This window comes from Boleophthalmus pectinirostris, unplaced genomic scaffold, assembly GCF_026225935.1.
Source record: "Boleophthalmus pectinirostris isolate CB_2022bp ecotype Guang Dong unplaced genomic scaffold, ASM2622593v1 HiC_scaffold_21, whole genome shotgun sequence".
In the NCBI taxonomy this organism is placed as follows: domain Eukaryota; kingdom Metazoa; phylum Chordata; class Actinopteri; order Gobiiformes; family Gobiidae; genus Boleophthalmus; species Boleophthalmus pectinirostris.
Genome location: NW_026571175.1, coordinates 18,617,372 through 18,633,579, shown reverse-complemented (window position 1 = coordinate 18,633,579; position 16,208 = coordinate 18,617,372). Strand labels below are relative to the sequence as shown.

At 37.7% G+C, this 16,208-nt stretch overlaps 1 protein-coding gene across 5 annotated transcripts; it reads left to right on the top strand.

The window, feature by feature from the left end:
* The first annotated feature begins 5,811 nt into the window (after positions 1 to 5,811).
* poc1bl (POC1 centriolar protein homolog B (Chlamydomonas), like) lies at positions 5,812 to 15,890 on the top strand. Of its 5 annotated transcripts, none has more exons than XR_008632696.1 (11): positions 5,812 to 5,979; positions 7,933 to 8,366; positions 9,330 to 9,499; positions 10,507 to 10,696; positions 10,778 to 10,963; positions 11,581 to 11,698; positions 12,306 to 12,482; positions 13,399 to 13,530; positions 13,910 to 14,020; positions 14,101 to 14,238; positions 14,555 to 14,693. XR_008632696.1 is itself a non-coding variant. In XM_020932578.2 (11 exons), the coding sequence occupies exons 2-10, from the start codon at positions 7,987 to 7,989 to the stop codon at positions 14,146 to 14,148; spliced, it is 1,512 nt and encodes a 503-aa protein (XP_020788237.1). In that variant the 5' UTR covers positions 5,812 to 5,979; positions 7,933 to 7,986; the 3' UTR covers positions 14,149 to 14,168; positions 14,555 to 14,682. The 5 variants fall into 5 exon arrangements, 4 of the variants coding, with proteins under 4 accessions (XP_020788237.1, XP_055013021.1, XP_020788236.1 ...); XM_020932578.2 differs by having other exon boundaries at positions 14,101 to 14,168; positions 14,555 to 14,682; XM_055157046.1 differs by lacking the exon at positions 14,101 to 14,238 and adding an exon at positions 14,764 to 15,890 and having other exon boundaries at positions 5,813 to 5,979; positions 14,555 to 14,707.
* Positions 15,891 to 16,208: the final 318 nt, after the last annotated feature.

Sequence of the window (16,208 nt, the reverse complement as noted above, 5' to 3'; positions counted from 1 at the left end):
TGACACAATATATAGGAAACCAAAAAGAAAAACAGTCATAGCAGATGTAAAATCTGAGTGGCGCTATGCTATGCTGAGTTATATGCAGCTCAGGTACCAATGAAACACACACAAACACCAAAAGAGACCCCCAGAGACATGCTGAGACCACTGACTTGACAGGTGCTTCCACAGCTCACACTGTCATTATCCTTTATTCATTCACTCAGAACCACAGTATATTTTTGTATCACTTCTCTGCCATATCCCACTGTTAATGCCATACTATACACCTGAATACTCACATGTCTGGTAAACAATCAAATTTAAAGTAAGTAAAATAAAGACTTACATATTTTAATATTCTTAAGTCATAATTTTCTTCTTTCTCATAAATTTTGTAATGCATATTTTTTGTCTTAGCAAAACCATTTTAGATAAAACTGGACATGCTTTTGTTTTCTTATGTTCAAGATTATAAGGTCTATTGTATATAAGTCACTTGATAATCAATGGATATGTAAGTACATGATAATTAAAATTGTACAAAAGACTTTGAACAAATATTTCATTTCAATAAACAATTCACATCAAATGCATTCTTCTACAGATGAACTAGAAGAATTTTGGCGGTGACAAATAAAATTATTTGAAATTATAGGCACCTCACCAACTAGTGCAATTTGCTCTCAATATTAAATCAAAGCAAACAAATTCATTGATTCAGGAATTTTTAATTAATACTTTGTGAATATTACATGCTCTTATCATGTTTAGCAGCTGCAATGATCCACTATGATGACTATCTGTCATTCTTAATTACAAACACCAAAGCATCTTCCTTATACAAATGACAAACAAACAACTCACTCTTCCAGGCTACCAGTTCTCCTTGTGCGCCCAAATGGCACCCAGCTCTATCTCGCCACCCCCCTGTGGACCGGAGCATCAGCAGCTGTCACATTCATTTGAGAAGTAGCCAATTATTACAATGTCTTGTTTATTTCTCCGTCTTGTTTCAAAGAGAGCAGACATGGCGTTTTGCCCATGTAGTACTCAGTAGTTTGTGTGCAGTTTTGCACACCACTCTCTCTTCTGCCTCTCTGATGCAGTAATGAACCAGAAGTCCAAAAGCTGAGTGGGGCAGGGGCTGCTGTGTTTCTCTGGTGACAGAGGAACAGACTCGGGTCGTCTGGGTGAATGTAAGGATATTACATAATATGCCTGTGTAATGACCTAACTAAGTTTCAGTCTCTTTTGAAATTATGAAATCAAAACTTTAAAGTGCACACCACAATTTTTCTGGTGATGAGTATCTGCTTATGTCCCACAGTGCCTAGAATGTTTCACAGTATGGAATTAAGATTATATGTTGTCTCCTTGTATTTTATATAAAAAAAATATAAAGCATGAAACTGTGAACGAAGTTGCCTCTACACAGATCTGACCTGTAACTTGGATTGGTGGGATACGTGTCCCCAAGCTTAATGCAATACTACGGAGTATTAGACGGAATGTTTCCATGCAGGTGGCAGAAGACTCTGCCACCTGCATGGAAACAAGCAGGAGTCTTCAGAAAAGTTACGCAGTGCCCCTTTAACGTTGCAGTGCAAAATTAAATAAATGTATGGACTTTTTGTTGACCTGGCATGAAAGTGCATTAAACCATAAACCAAGAGTTATCTAAGAAAAGACTGTTTTGTCACATTTTATTTCATTCTGTTTTGTGTATCACTATCAAATGCATGGTCATAACTTATTACAATATATATTACAATACAAATCACAACTGTGCTGGCTAGGATTGCAGTAACCTTAAGTTTGTGCTGCCCATGTGTGTTTTTACTGCTGAGTGGACTGATTGGCACGCAGTCACCGCGCCAAACATGCACACATGCACACACACCCACACACACAGAAGCACACGCACACACACACACACACACACACCCACACACACACATGCACACACAAACACACACTGATCACTGTGTCCGGATCGTCTCTCCTCTCGTCTTTCGTCTCTTCACTCCATAATGCTGATTTGGCTGTGCAAAGACCTCAGCTGCATAGACAAGTGGATACTGCTTTGTCCTACAGCCTTGGCTCGACTGACTAACAAATAAGCAACAGCCCAAATGGACACACACACACACAGACCGGAGGCTGCACTGCTGAAGAAAATGAAACACTTGTCCTAGCTGATCAGCCTCTTTTACACATTTAGCATGCAGGGAGTACACAGAGCCACTGACCCTAACAAGCAAAAATGTGTAGCTCAGAAAAAAAGAACACTGAGGAGAGAATGTGCAATGAATCTTGGATTTATAAAGTCATAACTGCTGCTCATTTGTTGTGGGTGCATATTTTTCAGTGCTAGAATGTTGCTCTTCAGTTATACTATATAGCATTTTTGGTACATCATTTGCCAGTCCACATGGAAGATGCTACTAATTTGCCCATGTTCCACAATATGGCATTAAAGAGCCCATATTTTTTCCCTGTTTTCTGATCTATATATTATATTATGCTATAATGTTGTTTCCTCATTAAAACATACCCAGAATTGTGTTTTCTTTCAATCGCACGTTTAATACACAAACCCTACATATTTAGGCTGAGTTCTTCTCTCAATCGAAAAACACTCTGTTCCACCTTATGATGTCTTGTGGTAATACACAGTGCTCCACTATGTACTGTGTGCACCTTTACTAGAATCATTTGGTTAAATTCAGTCATGGAATTGCCAATCTCTACTGAACAAAAGGTAAGCATAGCTGTTAACTTGAAAAATACCACTTCATTTAAAAAAAAAAAAAAAGTTAAAGTTATAATCCTAAACATTGTACGATTTTATTTCAACATTTTTAGTTTGTCTTGAATACATTTGGCAGAACTGTCATGTGCTAAATAATAATGCCGTTAACACATTTGATTGGCTGCAGAACCACAAACAACCTTCGTAAGTGCACACACAGTCCACTGATTTAGACATCTCAGAGGCATAACAGCAACAGCAGATTTGGCTCAGAGCGAGAAGCAGTGAGCCAACTGTCCAGGATCTATAATGCTGCACTCCACACTTCTCCAAGGTTAACACAATACGACTGAGATACTGGATATCAGCACCTCTGCAGTCATGTCAAATCACGTAAATAGTTACTTCTTTCATATTGACAAGTAATCATTGTTAGACCTTGCTGATTTATTAAATGCTGTATGTATGTACAGGCTGTACATACTGTATCCAAAATATCCAAAATTAAAAGCACAAAATTCAGTTGTTCAGGAACCAGACTAGACCAAGCTTTTCAGGCTTATTGTTTAATCCAATTTTGAACAGGTAGTAAAAAGTTCTACTGAAAAAAGTCTAACAGCTTTTAACTTCAACTTTAGAGATCATAAATTTGCTGTAACAAATTTGTGTTCTGTGCGACCAATCCTATACTTATTACTGGGGTTGGGGAGTGTTGACTTGTATGTCTACCCTGTACCAAAATGCTGAGGTACTACCAAAAACTAAAATACCTGTTTTGAAGTTTTAATGCTTCCATTTGCTTAAAGATTCTGGAATATTTGTAAAGAAGCACCCATGTTAGAGCCATGAATATTGTTCTTTTAAGTTAACAAAAGAGAATAATAAAGCTTAAATGTGATTGTATTGGTGCCTTCATGATGAAAACATGTTTGCAGCATCTGCTTTAAGTTTCCAAGGTCAAAGGGCAAACATAACCTCCAGTAATTGATAACCATATTTGAGCTCTTCAACTTAAGGTCACCATGTCTCCGGAGATTATAAAAAAGAATGCAAGTCAGACTATCTCCATTAATTTAAATAGGGCTGGTCCGCCAATGTGACCCATCCTCACTGTGATTTATTGCACTATAGAGTAAATGAATGCTAAGCAGAAAGGACACTCTGCTAATGAAATCAGTAGCTATAGTTTAGTGAAAGGAGCTGTAATAAAAAGAATGTGGGACACAACACAGCAGCACTGTCTTTCTGCATCTTATTCTATGACTTAAGAAGAGAAGAAAGTTTGAGGAGTAGATTAACTTGACAACCATATTTCATATTATAACATCTCCTACCTTCTTCCTTTGTTTAAGAATAAATATATTTCAGTAATCAGAAATTCACAAATTAGGAATGTGCTTCAGCAAAATAGTACAACATAAAACACTTAAAACAATGAAAAATACAATAATAAATATAAACTATAAAATAAGGTGTTAGAATAAAAAACACTTTGATTAAATATACATGGGGGGTGCATAGGCTAGTTCAGTCCCTTTTCATTAATTTTAAAAGTGACACGTAATAAGATGATGATGATTATGATTATGATTGATATGATTATAATTATTCGAACTGTATTGTATTGTAATGCCGTTAACATTAAAATACAGTGTATAATCACAAACACAAGCACAGGTTGTCATAAATTAATGTTATTTACCCATTGTACCCACTAGATGGAGCCCTGTGCTTGAAAGTTCCCTGACTAATCCTACTATTGTGGCATTGGGTCAAACTCTCACTGATGGCATTCTTCAAATCCGCTCGCCTCATGTTCCTCAAATGAGAGAGATTTCAATCATAATCTGTGCAGCTGCTGAGCCGGCTCCGAGCAGCAAAGTCATGGAGAGGCTTACGGCTCTGAGCAGCACATCAAGGGGCTATACAAATCTATTTACTGTGGATAGAAACACTGGATTTGCACAAAACCTCTTAGAATTTGATGCCTTTTGTTTTATATTGTAACCTAATATATTGCATTGACAGTTTTCATTAATTGTATAAAAATGAGCAAATTATTGAAATGTGAACACAATCCCAGCTGTCAGTCTCTTGCATTATGAAGTGACTGCCCCGTCTGTACACTAATGACCGCAGTATGAATGGGAGAAAGGTTGAAATGCAGGACCTGTACAAGAGCCCTCCTTGTACATGAGAAAGCCTGAGATGCCTATCTAGGAAATGGGACCCCTTTCAGTTCCGAATGGGGGCACACCAGCCTGACACACAGAGAAGTGTCAATTGGTTTAAACTGGGGAGAAGAAAAAGAGGAGGAGAGGAATAGGGGAAACAGGGAGGAATAAAAGACATTGGCAGGGGACCAAGTGGTGCAGGTGTCAGTCTGACAACAGGCTGCACTAGCGCATTGCATACTCCAGGCTATGTGGTCCAGAAAAGTCATCTCTGACAATTCATATGGCTGTGTGTAGTCAAGATTGGTCCCTGGTCATCATGAAGTTCTGACTGTCAACAAATTGTTATAGTAATTTTATAGTATTTAAAAAAATAAAAATAAAATTAATTTTATTGTTACATAAAAATCAAGACCCAGCAGAACTTGCCAAAGAAGTAAGAAAACATGTATATATGTATAGCAGTCATGCTGACAATCTCTTTTATTAAACAGGTTGACATAGCTGTAATAGTGTAGAGTCAAATGCTTGTGGATTGCCAACTGAATTCTGATTGATGAAATCAATCAGTTTCTAACAGTATAGTTATTTACTAATCGATAGTTTTAGCCTATTCTTCATTTTATCATTTAATATCTGTGTTACTATTCTCTGATATTATAATCAATTAATTTGTTGTACGTTATGCAACCGGAAGTTAAATTAATCAAATTAAAGTTAAATTATATGCCACTTTTGGTTGACTTGATAACGTAGTATAGGCCTACTTTACAGGCTTATCATTTTAATAAGACTACATTTACATTCATGATTATCTCTTATTATAGCTGATTTATGCCTCAAGCTGTCTTTTATTGTGGAAGAACTGAACGGAAAAGTGGTCGCGTTTGTCGCTGCGCTGGTTTGGGTTGTCGCCGTGCGTCCTCCTCGCAGCGTGGAGGAGGAGAGGAGGATGTGTGTATGCTGACATCTGCAAGCCAGGGGTGTACAGCGACAAGACCGCAGCAAGCAGACCAACTACAGCCAGCGAGATCCAGGAAACTTCACGACATGTAACTTATCCAAACGGTAAGAACTCTCTAATCGCCATTTTGGTTACTTTTAGTTTAATTTGAAAGATTGAGTTGGCGGTGTACAGTGTGTTCAGATTAGAACTTTTAGAGTTGCCAGTTGTATGTAGGCTACAGTTTGTGCGATGGCGTCTCCCTCACCCATGATAAGTGCTTTCCTTTGAAGTCCAATGAGCTGTTGATTTTCTTGATCCAAGGCTAAAGTTGCGAAGAAGTCCGTACGGATATATGGTTTAACCTAATTCAGTTCTTCAGTACGCGCTGATTAATCATTAACCTTTTTCAGACCGACATAAGCACTTCGCCATGACGTACACAGAAAGATTGTTGTTTTAACCTGTTGAATTTGGCTTTAGTAAACAAACACAATAGCCTGCTGTCAACCTATTTTTCTATGGGTCTGCTGCCGAGTTTGGTCATTGCTAACAGTAGTCAGTGGTGGTCAATAAATGACTGAGCATCCAGAAGTGTAGGCCGATGCTATTGTTTCCTGCTGCACTATTCAGTGTGTGTCAAATGTACAATATGATATTTTAAAGTCCATCTTTTCATTTACAGCTCAGAGCCTTTACTGCCACAGGTTCGTGATAGAGGAATCCAAAGATCCTGTTCTGTGGGTTGAGGGCAGTGAAAACTCAAGTGCGTTTTCTGTTGGGTCTGTGCAACCAGTTCTGCACGTGTTAGTAGGGTTGGGCAGTGTCACTCTGCACCAAAAACTGCTGAAGTACTATCAAAAATTAACTATACTAGGCAGTATAAGCAATAATGATATGAAGTGCATCTCAAATAAATAGTATTTAATGGGATTTATGAACATATAATGTCTTTTCTAGGTAGATAATGAGTAATATGGAAATAGGTGAAGTTGTCACGTACAGTAAGTATGACAGGACACTGACACAGTAAATCTTATCATAAATCTAAAAAATAAATAAATTATATATATATATATATATATATATATATATATATATATATATATATATATATATATATATATATATATATATATATATATATAGTAGCATCACAGTCACGTCTCTGCAATACAGCAGATACAAATCAGAATACTTTTAAGTTTACTAGTCTGAAACTGCCCAGTTTGAATTAAAAGTGTTGGGTCTCTCTGCATCAAAAGCTGTCTGTGATCTAAATAGCTCCCCAGTAAGGCTATCAGATTTAGAGAGAGTCCAAGGTGTGATGGACAGCCAATAAAGAGGGTTTTGTTTGCGGATGTCTCCATTTTGTAACCTCAGGACTCCCTCAGTCCTTTGGCCTGAACCCAACATCAGCCAGTGAAAGAGCTGTGGTGCTGCCATAAAAGAAACTGGGTTCTCTCTGTGTGACTGCTCAGTGCTTTACATAATGCAATTAAAGATACAGTACCTCACTAATATTTACTCTTTTGTACTGGCCATTCCTATAGTGAAAAGACCACAGTAGTTATACATTAATTTTGCATTCATCCTCTGTGGGTTTACTTTTTATTTTATCACTATCAGGCATCACACACGTAGTCTGCCTTTGACATTTTAATTTATGAAAGGGATAGATAGATGTTTTGTATAAATAGTGGCTGCCAGGAAAAGTTACTTTTTCTTTAAAACTGGCCTTTTAAACTTATCTTAATAATAGATTTTGTTTTAATGATATACAGTGAACATTCTGCTAATAGTTTATATTATAATATAACTGATAATATCATTCAGTGAAATAAAACAGTGGTAGGACACAACAGGGAAGTTAAAAAATGTATAATATTATTACTGAATTATTCTTATTTTTAATTTTTAAACTTCCCTGTTGTGATCTACCACCGTTTTATTTCATTGAATGATATAATCAGTTATATGGTTTCACGCAATAATGAAAGAGTTAAAGAATTAATTTATGAATTAGTGAATTGTTTAAGAACAGCTGAATTGTAATTGTTACTTTTTCTTTTCTGCAGAGGCCTGTGTCCTATAGGGCACAGAATACTGTGAACCCACCCTTCATTGCTGTCATGAGGGGACGCTTTTCTCGGAAACTGGGGGTGCTGGCCAAAGCCACCTTCCTGCTGTGGTTGCTGTGGCTGGGGTACCTGTTCTTGGCCCGCTCCTCATTCTCTGACTCAGGAGAGGATGAGGAAGATGAGGAGGAGGTGAAGGCCCGCCAATTGATCTTGGAGGAGAGGGGGGCTGAAGCTCTGCTGTCAAGACCCTTGTATCTCAAACCACCTGCAGACCACAATGCCCCGGGAGAGTGGGGCCGGGCTGCACACCTCAGCCTCAGTCCAGAGGAGAAGAAGCAAGAGCAGGATGCTGTGGAGAGATACGCCATCAACATCTTTGTCAGTGACAAAATCTCCCTCCACAGACACATTCAGGACAACAGGATGAGTGAGTGAGTACTATCACCTTTCATTTGGGTTAAAAATGCGAATCAGTGTATGGCTTAGTTTTGCACCACTTTTGAAACTATACTACTGTCAGACATATTCTAGAGGAGATTATGTTGAGCCCTTCACTGGTGCAAAGTGAGGATGATGACTCCCATAATGCACTGCTGTGGTGCTTACTAAAGCTAGTCATTGCTGCCATGCCTCCACTCAGTGATCTTATCCAGAACAGTTGCTCTCAGTACTGTCATGCTAACAGCTCAAAGCACAACTTTTATGAGTGGTTTTGTCTTCCGCCTTATCCTGTTCTCCTTAATCATCTCCAGATGTCATGTTCATCGTTGAAGGCAGACCTGTAATTTCACTGCTTGTAACACATCATTCTTCGTACATGGCTTTAATCTGATGATTTTAATTGCCTTATTTTTTCTGTGTAACAAACAAGATTAGAGATTATAATCAATCATCTTCCATTCAATATTTGAATTTTGTTTACAAGACAAGTTTATAATCAAAATACACACACCCAAAATTGTACAAATTGTGTTTAAAACCAGCTAGCATTGACACTGAAGTCTGAATTCTTTGGCTGTAACTATGGTGGGTAACTGCAGTACTTGTGGCTTCCTCGTGGACACACTGTTATGGATTGGGTAATTTAAACTCAGCACACAGTTTACACTTACCCTTGTGTCCCCTTTCTTAATTTGCTTTAGATTTTTTCCCTTTTGGTTTCTTGTGTCAGTTCTAGCCTTTCGTCTGTTTGTTCATGTTTCTTCAGCCTCTCCAAGCACTACTGTGGTATGTTGCTCCATGGTGTAACCCGCCCCTATCTCCTCATTTGATTGGTTTAATGGCTGCCATCTGGATTGAGACCATACAAACTTTTATATAGTCTCTGAAATGTACAAATACTACAGTTGGATTTTGAACAGATTTTGTCTAACTCTCCAAAAATGCCTTTTAAGATGTCAGAACAAGAAGTATGACTATCGGCGGTTACCCACTACTTCAGTGATCATAGCCTTTTACAATGAAGCCTGGTCTACTCTGCTGCGGACCATTCACAGCGTCCTCGAGTCAACACCAGCCATTCTTCTGAAGGAGATCATACTTATTGATGACTATAGTGATCGAGGTGGGTCTTTTGTTTTTTTCAGTATTTGATATTTAAATTAAATTATGACTTTTAAATATTGGAAAAAATAATGTGATACATATAAGAATTTTTATATAGGCTATAGTATGTATAAAATTCTACAAGGTTTTCACATTTTTAGGTCTATTTGAAAATACCTGTCGTGCATTTTGTTTTGTCTTTCTACAGAAGAAGGTTCAAACTTATATATCTCAATCTAAGATTTTTTCCTATTCACTAATTTCCCAATTAGTAGTTTTCAGACTCTATAATGTGATGACGCCATACTCTCAGAAGGGAGCAAAAGACAGCTTTTTATTAATAACATTGTGCTTTGCCACGAAATAACCACAAAGTAAATGCACAAAAGTTTAACCTGATCATTTTTATTACTAACTAGACCCTAGAACTCACTGTATTACAACATAATTTTACATTTTAACTATATTCATTTTAGCTGCCCCCCATCTGTATTAAATATAGTTTTTTGTTCTTACTTTATTTGGCTACTCTATCCCCCTTGTTCATCAACAGCATGTGAGCACCTCTCCATCAATGAATAGAAGTTAATCTGGAATGGGCTGGTAAACCCTGAAATTACACTGCTTTGTCTTGCAAACTGGATATCGGGTGTAGTTTTATGTCTTGCTTGCATTAATGAAATTGGTGTTTGGTCCCTGGCAGTCTATCTGTGTATCAGAGACATTACTCTGGAAGGATGACTTCAATGCGACCCGAGTTGCCATGAGATCACTTCCTCTCATCTGACTGAAGGGAATGCTAGACGACACTCCCAGCCACAGTCCAGTCTGACTTGTTTTTTCCTATTGTAGCCACAAAAAAGAGGGCCAGCTGCTTATACCTGTATTGCTTATTATTCACAGCGGTACACGTAAACACAAAAACAGGTTGGACAGGGAAATGTACATTCCTCCAAACAATTGTTTGAGTCAAGTGAACTATGCAAATGTTATTTTATTATGTTTATCTTTGTGTGTGTTCTGTAGTATACCTGAAATCTAAATTGGCGGATTACATCAGTAAACTGCGCCGTGTTCGCCTCATCCGCACCAATAAAAGAGAAGGGTTGGTGAGAGCGCGTCTTATCGGTGCCACCTACGCCACAGGTGACGTACTGACATTCCTGGACTGTCACTGTGAGTGTGTTCCAGGTTGGATTGAGCCACTACTTGAAAGGTGTGCCTCCTAAATCAGTAATGCATATGCTGAGATCGCCCCAATCATATTTTGTAAATATTTTATTAATTCTGTGTTTAGGATTGGAGAGAATGCCAGCACTGTTATTTGCCCTGTTATCGACACCATTGACTGGAACACATTTGAGTATTATATGCAGACGGATGAGCCAATGATCGGGGGATTTGACTGGAGACTCACCTTTCAGTGGCACTCTGTCCCTGAAGTGGAACGCAAGAGGCGCAAGTCCCGCACTGACCCCATCAGGTGACACTGTGGCACTTTAGGCCAGGACTGCATTATCAGATTGGCGTTGGCCCCAGCACTGATCTCCTATTGTTACAATGGCACAGTAACATATTTGCTTTATATTTCTTCAAAGCACCCAACATGTTGTTATAGATAATAATCAATTTGTTAAACTTTAGTGAGTAATGAAATAGAAAAAGGTTTATTTTAATCTTTGTTACAACAGATCAGACAGGGGCTTGGCCAGTCCACAGAGAAACTATGACAGAAATCTTCTTTACAACATACAGCATTTTGAATTTTTTTCTTAACCTAATTTTCAATTCTTTATTTTTTTAATCATAGCTTATATTTTTTATTATTATTCAGTGTTTTACGTTGCTCACCTCCCCGTTTTTTGTGAATTTTGTTCATTGACTGACAGTGGCTATGAAGCGTATTCTGATTCAGATTCCAAATTGAGTTGTTACTTTCCAAAATCTATTTCTTAAACTGGGTATATACAGTCACACATTTGGAATAGGAAATTATGAAATTTGATTTTTGATAAATAAATAATAAATATTAAAAATCTCACAGATTTCCATTATGGATGACAGTGCTTTTGAACCTGGTGTCTTCTTTGTTCTTTAAAGGTCTCCCACAATGGCTGGTGGCTTATTTGCCGTGAGCAAGGCCTACTTTGAGTATCTGGGCACATATGATACAGGGATGGAGGTGTGGGGAGGAGAAAACTTGGAACTCTCTTTCAGGGTAAGTGAAGGTTTTCTCAAGTTTCTAACAGGGGCACTTAATTTGTGCTTCTTGGCAGTTCAGCAAAATGCCTCTAACAATACTCTATTCGGCTTGTAATATTATATTATTCTCTGCCAGGAGGAAGTATAAGTGTATTTCTATTGTGTGTTTGTGCAGTGGTTAGGCTGTTCCCAAGTAATGTACAGTGTTATGCATGTGTGTGTATTTAGTCCTTGGTACTTGGATTTATCTTTAGTGTTCTGTCCTGGCTTAATTGGCACCTAATTGTGTTTTTCATATATTTAATTTATGTAATTAGTAAGTACTGTTGTACCGATTGCTCCTTGTTTACATACTTGAATTGTTGGTGTTTTTATTTCTTATTTATTTATTTTTTCAGTTGAACTGGTAGTGATAGATCAAAGAGTTTCAGAATGCAGAGATGTTGGAGTTATTTGCTGTGCTATTTGTGTTAAGTAATTTACATATTTTTGTGTGCATAAGGCTCGGACATGCTTGATATCCGAGTCATTCTCATGGTCTGTTTTATCTTTTTTGAAATACTTTCTCAAAACTGATGTTTGTAGACATAATATGGTTTGTGGTTCTCTTTGCATTTCATCAGGTGTGGCAGTGTGGTGGAAACTTGGAGATCCATCCTTGCTCTCATGTGGGTCATGTGTTCCCAAAGAAGGCTCCTTATGCCAGACCCAACTTCCTCCAAAACACGGTTAGAGCTGCAGAGGTTTGGATGGACTCTTACAAGCAACATTTCTACAACAGAAATCCACCAGCCAAAAAGGTACATATAACCAATAGCCCTAAAACCCTGAAAAAGGTTAACTCAGTTCACAAAGAGAAGAGACTTTGTGAGGTTTTACCCCGTTTCTACATTTAACTAGTGTCCTGATGCTGTCTGTAGAAGAGCTATTGATGTTTGCAGAGTTGACTCCTCTCCAAACTTGGTTTCTGAAACTGGAAACTCTGTCTGCCCTGTCTGAGTAGGATAGGTGAAAAGGGGCCATAGTATAATGTAATATTTCTTGTTAAGATATTGGGTCCTGATTATTCTTTAGTCCAGGCCTGTGTGTGTGGATGAATGGATGTGCTGGTGGTTTGTGAGTGTGGTGCCTCTCAGGTTGAGTATTGAGCACCATGCAAGATTTATGGATCTCAGTTTCACCTGTCTGAAAAAGTACATAATTCATGTCACAGATTCTTGATCAAACCAAAATGTATTGAACATCAAGTCAAGTCGATCATGTTTTCAATACTGTTAATACAGCCTGCTTTGAGGTTTATGATGAAATAATCAGTTAACACAAAGTTTGCTTTTTCTTATTCTCATGTCTTTATGCTGTAGCTGAGAAAGGGGCATTAAGTTAAGTGCCTGTGCAGCCATTACTTGTGACCGTTAAACCCAGTTATAACAAGCTTATTTCAGTCAGTGTTAAAGTATACTGAAGAATAGTGCATGACAAAAGGAACATTTACACAAGGCTGAATGGTTTCAGCCTTGTATGACTGAACAAACACTGTCTCAAGTATGTACAAACAACTTATATGGGAAGTAGGTTCCTGCTCAATGAGGATGTTAATATTTATCTATTTTCTTAACCTTTTAAAGTTGCTTTTAAATTTATTAAGATGAATAAATTAAATAAAATGCAATAAATTCTGCATTCACAACTCACTTGTTGGGAATTCTTCTTTTGCAGGAGAATTATGGGGATATCTCAGATCGCCTGCTTCTCAGGAACAGGCTGAAATGCAACAGTTTTGATTGGTATCTGAAGAATATTTACCCAGAACTGCACGTACCTGAGGATAGGGAAGGCTGGCACGGAGCAGTGAGTTTTCTTTTTCACAAGCTCAAAATGTTCTTTTGTGGATCTCTCTGATCTTATGTCTCATAGGATAGTAGACTGAGCTATGCTATGGGAAATTCTGCAAAAAATGAAAAGATACAGAATCTTTGTGATAACAATTTGTCAGATTAAAAATTTTGTGTGACAGTTTATTTTAATACAATGTACCAACCTCACTAACAACATATAAAAACATTTCAAGACTTAAGGTTAGATAGTTATATGTAAAGAAAAACTAACAATGTTTTAATAACATAGTAGCATGTAATGTAAAATAATCCCATTCCTATATAATTGTAAAATGGTAGGTCATGAAAGGCATCCTGATCTCAAAACAGTTTAACCTCAAACCTCCCCTTAGGTACGAAGCTCAGGCATAGCCTCAGAGTGTCTGGACTACAATGCCCCAGAGCACAGTCCAACAGGATCCCATCTTTCTCTGTTTGGCTGCCATGGACAAGGAGGCAACCAGGTAAAATATTAAGTTAAGCACAAATCATTTCACAACACAATGGATTTTTGTGATACATCCTGAGATACTCCCGCTGTAAGGTTCAAACTCGCCCAACAAGAGGCAGACCAATGACAGAGCAGCACTGAGATTCGTACAGAAGGCAAAGGTGAAGCGGCAGACATACTTCAGCCTACTTTAGCGAAAATACAATTTTGTATGTGAAAAATGTGTGGAAGGTATGTGGTTTGTGCATTTGTGGTAAAAAAAAAAAATATATATATATATTTAAAATATATATATATATATATTTTTTTTCAGCTTGTTCTGCCATTGTGACGCAGAGGAGCCATTCTATATTGATAAATATGTAGAACTCAGTTTAGAGTATTACACATATCAATCTAGCGTGAGCCAGGTTAGCGTTTGTTAGACCCAAGAAACATGCTAGAAGGAGGTTTTAGACAGATCAAATACAATAAGCCCATATATTTAGGCTCTTGCATAATATTCAAAATTGTAAAAACTAAAAACCTGATTTTCTTTCTTTGCCAGTACTTTGAATACACATCTCAAAGGGAAATACGCTTTAACTCTGTAACGGAGCTCTGTGCTGAAGTCTTGGAGGGACAGATTTCCATTGGAATGAAACATTGTCCTCATGATGGAGACGACAAACCACGCACCATGTTGTGGGATTTTCAAAATGTAAGCATCTTATCATAAACAAAATCACCTAAGTAACATTATCTAAAAATAATAAGATGTCTATTTCTACTCAGGACGGGACCATCTACCACCCTCTCTCGGGGATGTGCATCACAGCGTTCCGCACAGGGGAGGGGCGCACTGACGTCCAAATGCGGAGATGTAGTCCAGGAGACAAAAACCAGCAGTGGAGGTTTGAGTGGTAGAGAAATGACAGACAACATTTGAACCATAATTATATGCTGCACTGGAAGTAGCCTCTGCTTTTTACAAGTGTCTCAGGTTGCCACCTCATTTTAGAGGAAAGCAGGCAATGAGCAGATAAGAAGAGTGGATGAAAGTCACTTTGAAGTCAGTAAAAGACCAAATTCCCCTAATTTTGTGAAAGGGGTGTAGACAGTGGAAAAAAAACCCCACAAGAATGGAAAAAAGGATGAACGATGACAAGTGCCTTTGAAGAGCACACAAGTAAAAAAGTGCAATGTTTATCAAAAAAAGCAAAAAGCTTCATAATGAGACCATTCAGTGCCTTTTTTAAAGACATTTGTCCCTCCATAGGATGCACTATTGATCTTGACATAGTAACATAAATTATTAAAACTCTGGTCGTTTATGGTGTACAGATGACATTTTGAAAAGTGCCTTGAAAGTACTACAAGTCCAACTGTATATTTAATACAGCCACTGTGTTACCAGCTCCATCATGTGAGCGGAGAAAAGGGAGAACAACGCGGTCACAGTAGACTGCCCCTCAATTGTATCTTGTGTCTCTGGAGCTATTTTCATGCTAGAATGCTGCCTGAACAAGATTGAAAGCATTTTTACACATCTATACTAAGTGCAATTCTGCTTCAGAGACCGGAGTGCTGTAATCTATTGTTGTATAAAATTAAGAACAATTATCCAGACCCATCCATCATTGTTTTTGCCTTGTTAAAAAATTATGTGTTGAAGTGGATGATGCCCATGGATGTCAGTGAATGTGAAATGCTGTAAACAACACTGGGCTACTAGACTTGAGTGTTTACATTCATGAGATGCCTTTGAACCAAGCACCTTTTTAATATTTCAGTTTGGATGTGCCATATTGTATGTTAAATCTACTTGAATAAGGAATCAACCACCCCCCATTTATTGTATAACTAAAGACCCAGTGGACACCTACCCTGGATTATGATGAAAATCTGCAGTGTGATTCTTGGTAAAATTTTACCGCTGTATTTGGTGATGGCTGCTCATTACTGAGCACTGTTTGTCCTCTGTGGGCCTTTTGTAATTATAAATATGATAAATAGTTAATAGTGAATGGATACAATTGGTAAACATGCAATAGGATTTGATGTTTTGTGTTTCAACATGTTTCATTTAAAGGATTTGAGGTGCAATGCACTAGGTACCTCTTAAACTACTGATAATGCAAAGGGAATGTTGATTACTTGATATTATGAAGAGCAGTTCTATGGAAATAGAATACAGTAAATATTTGGGGAAAAAAATGTGT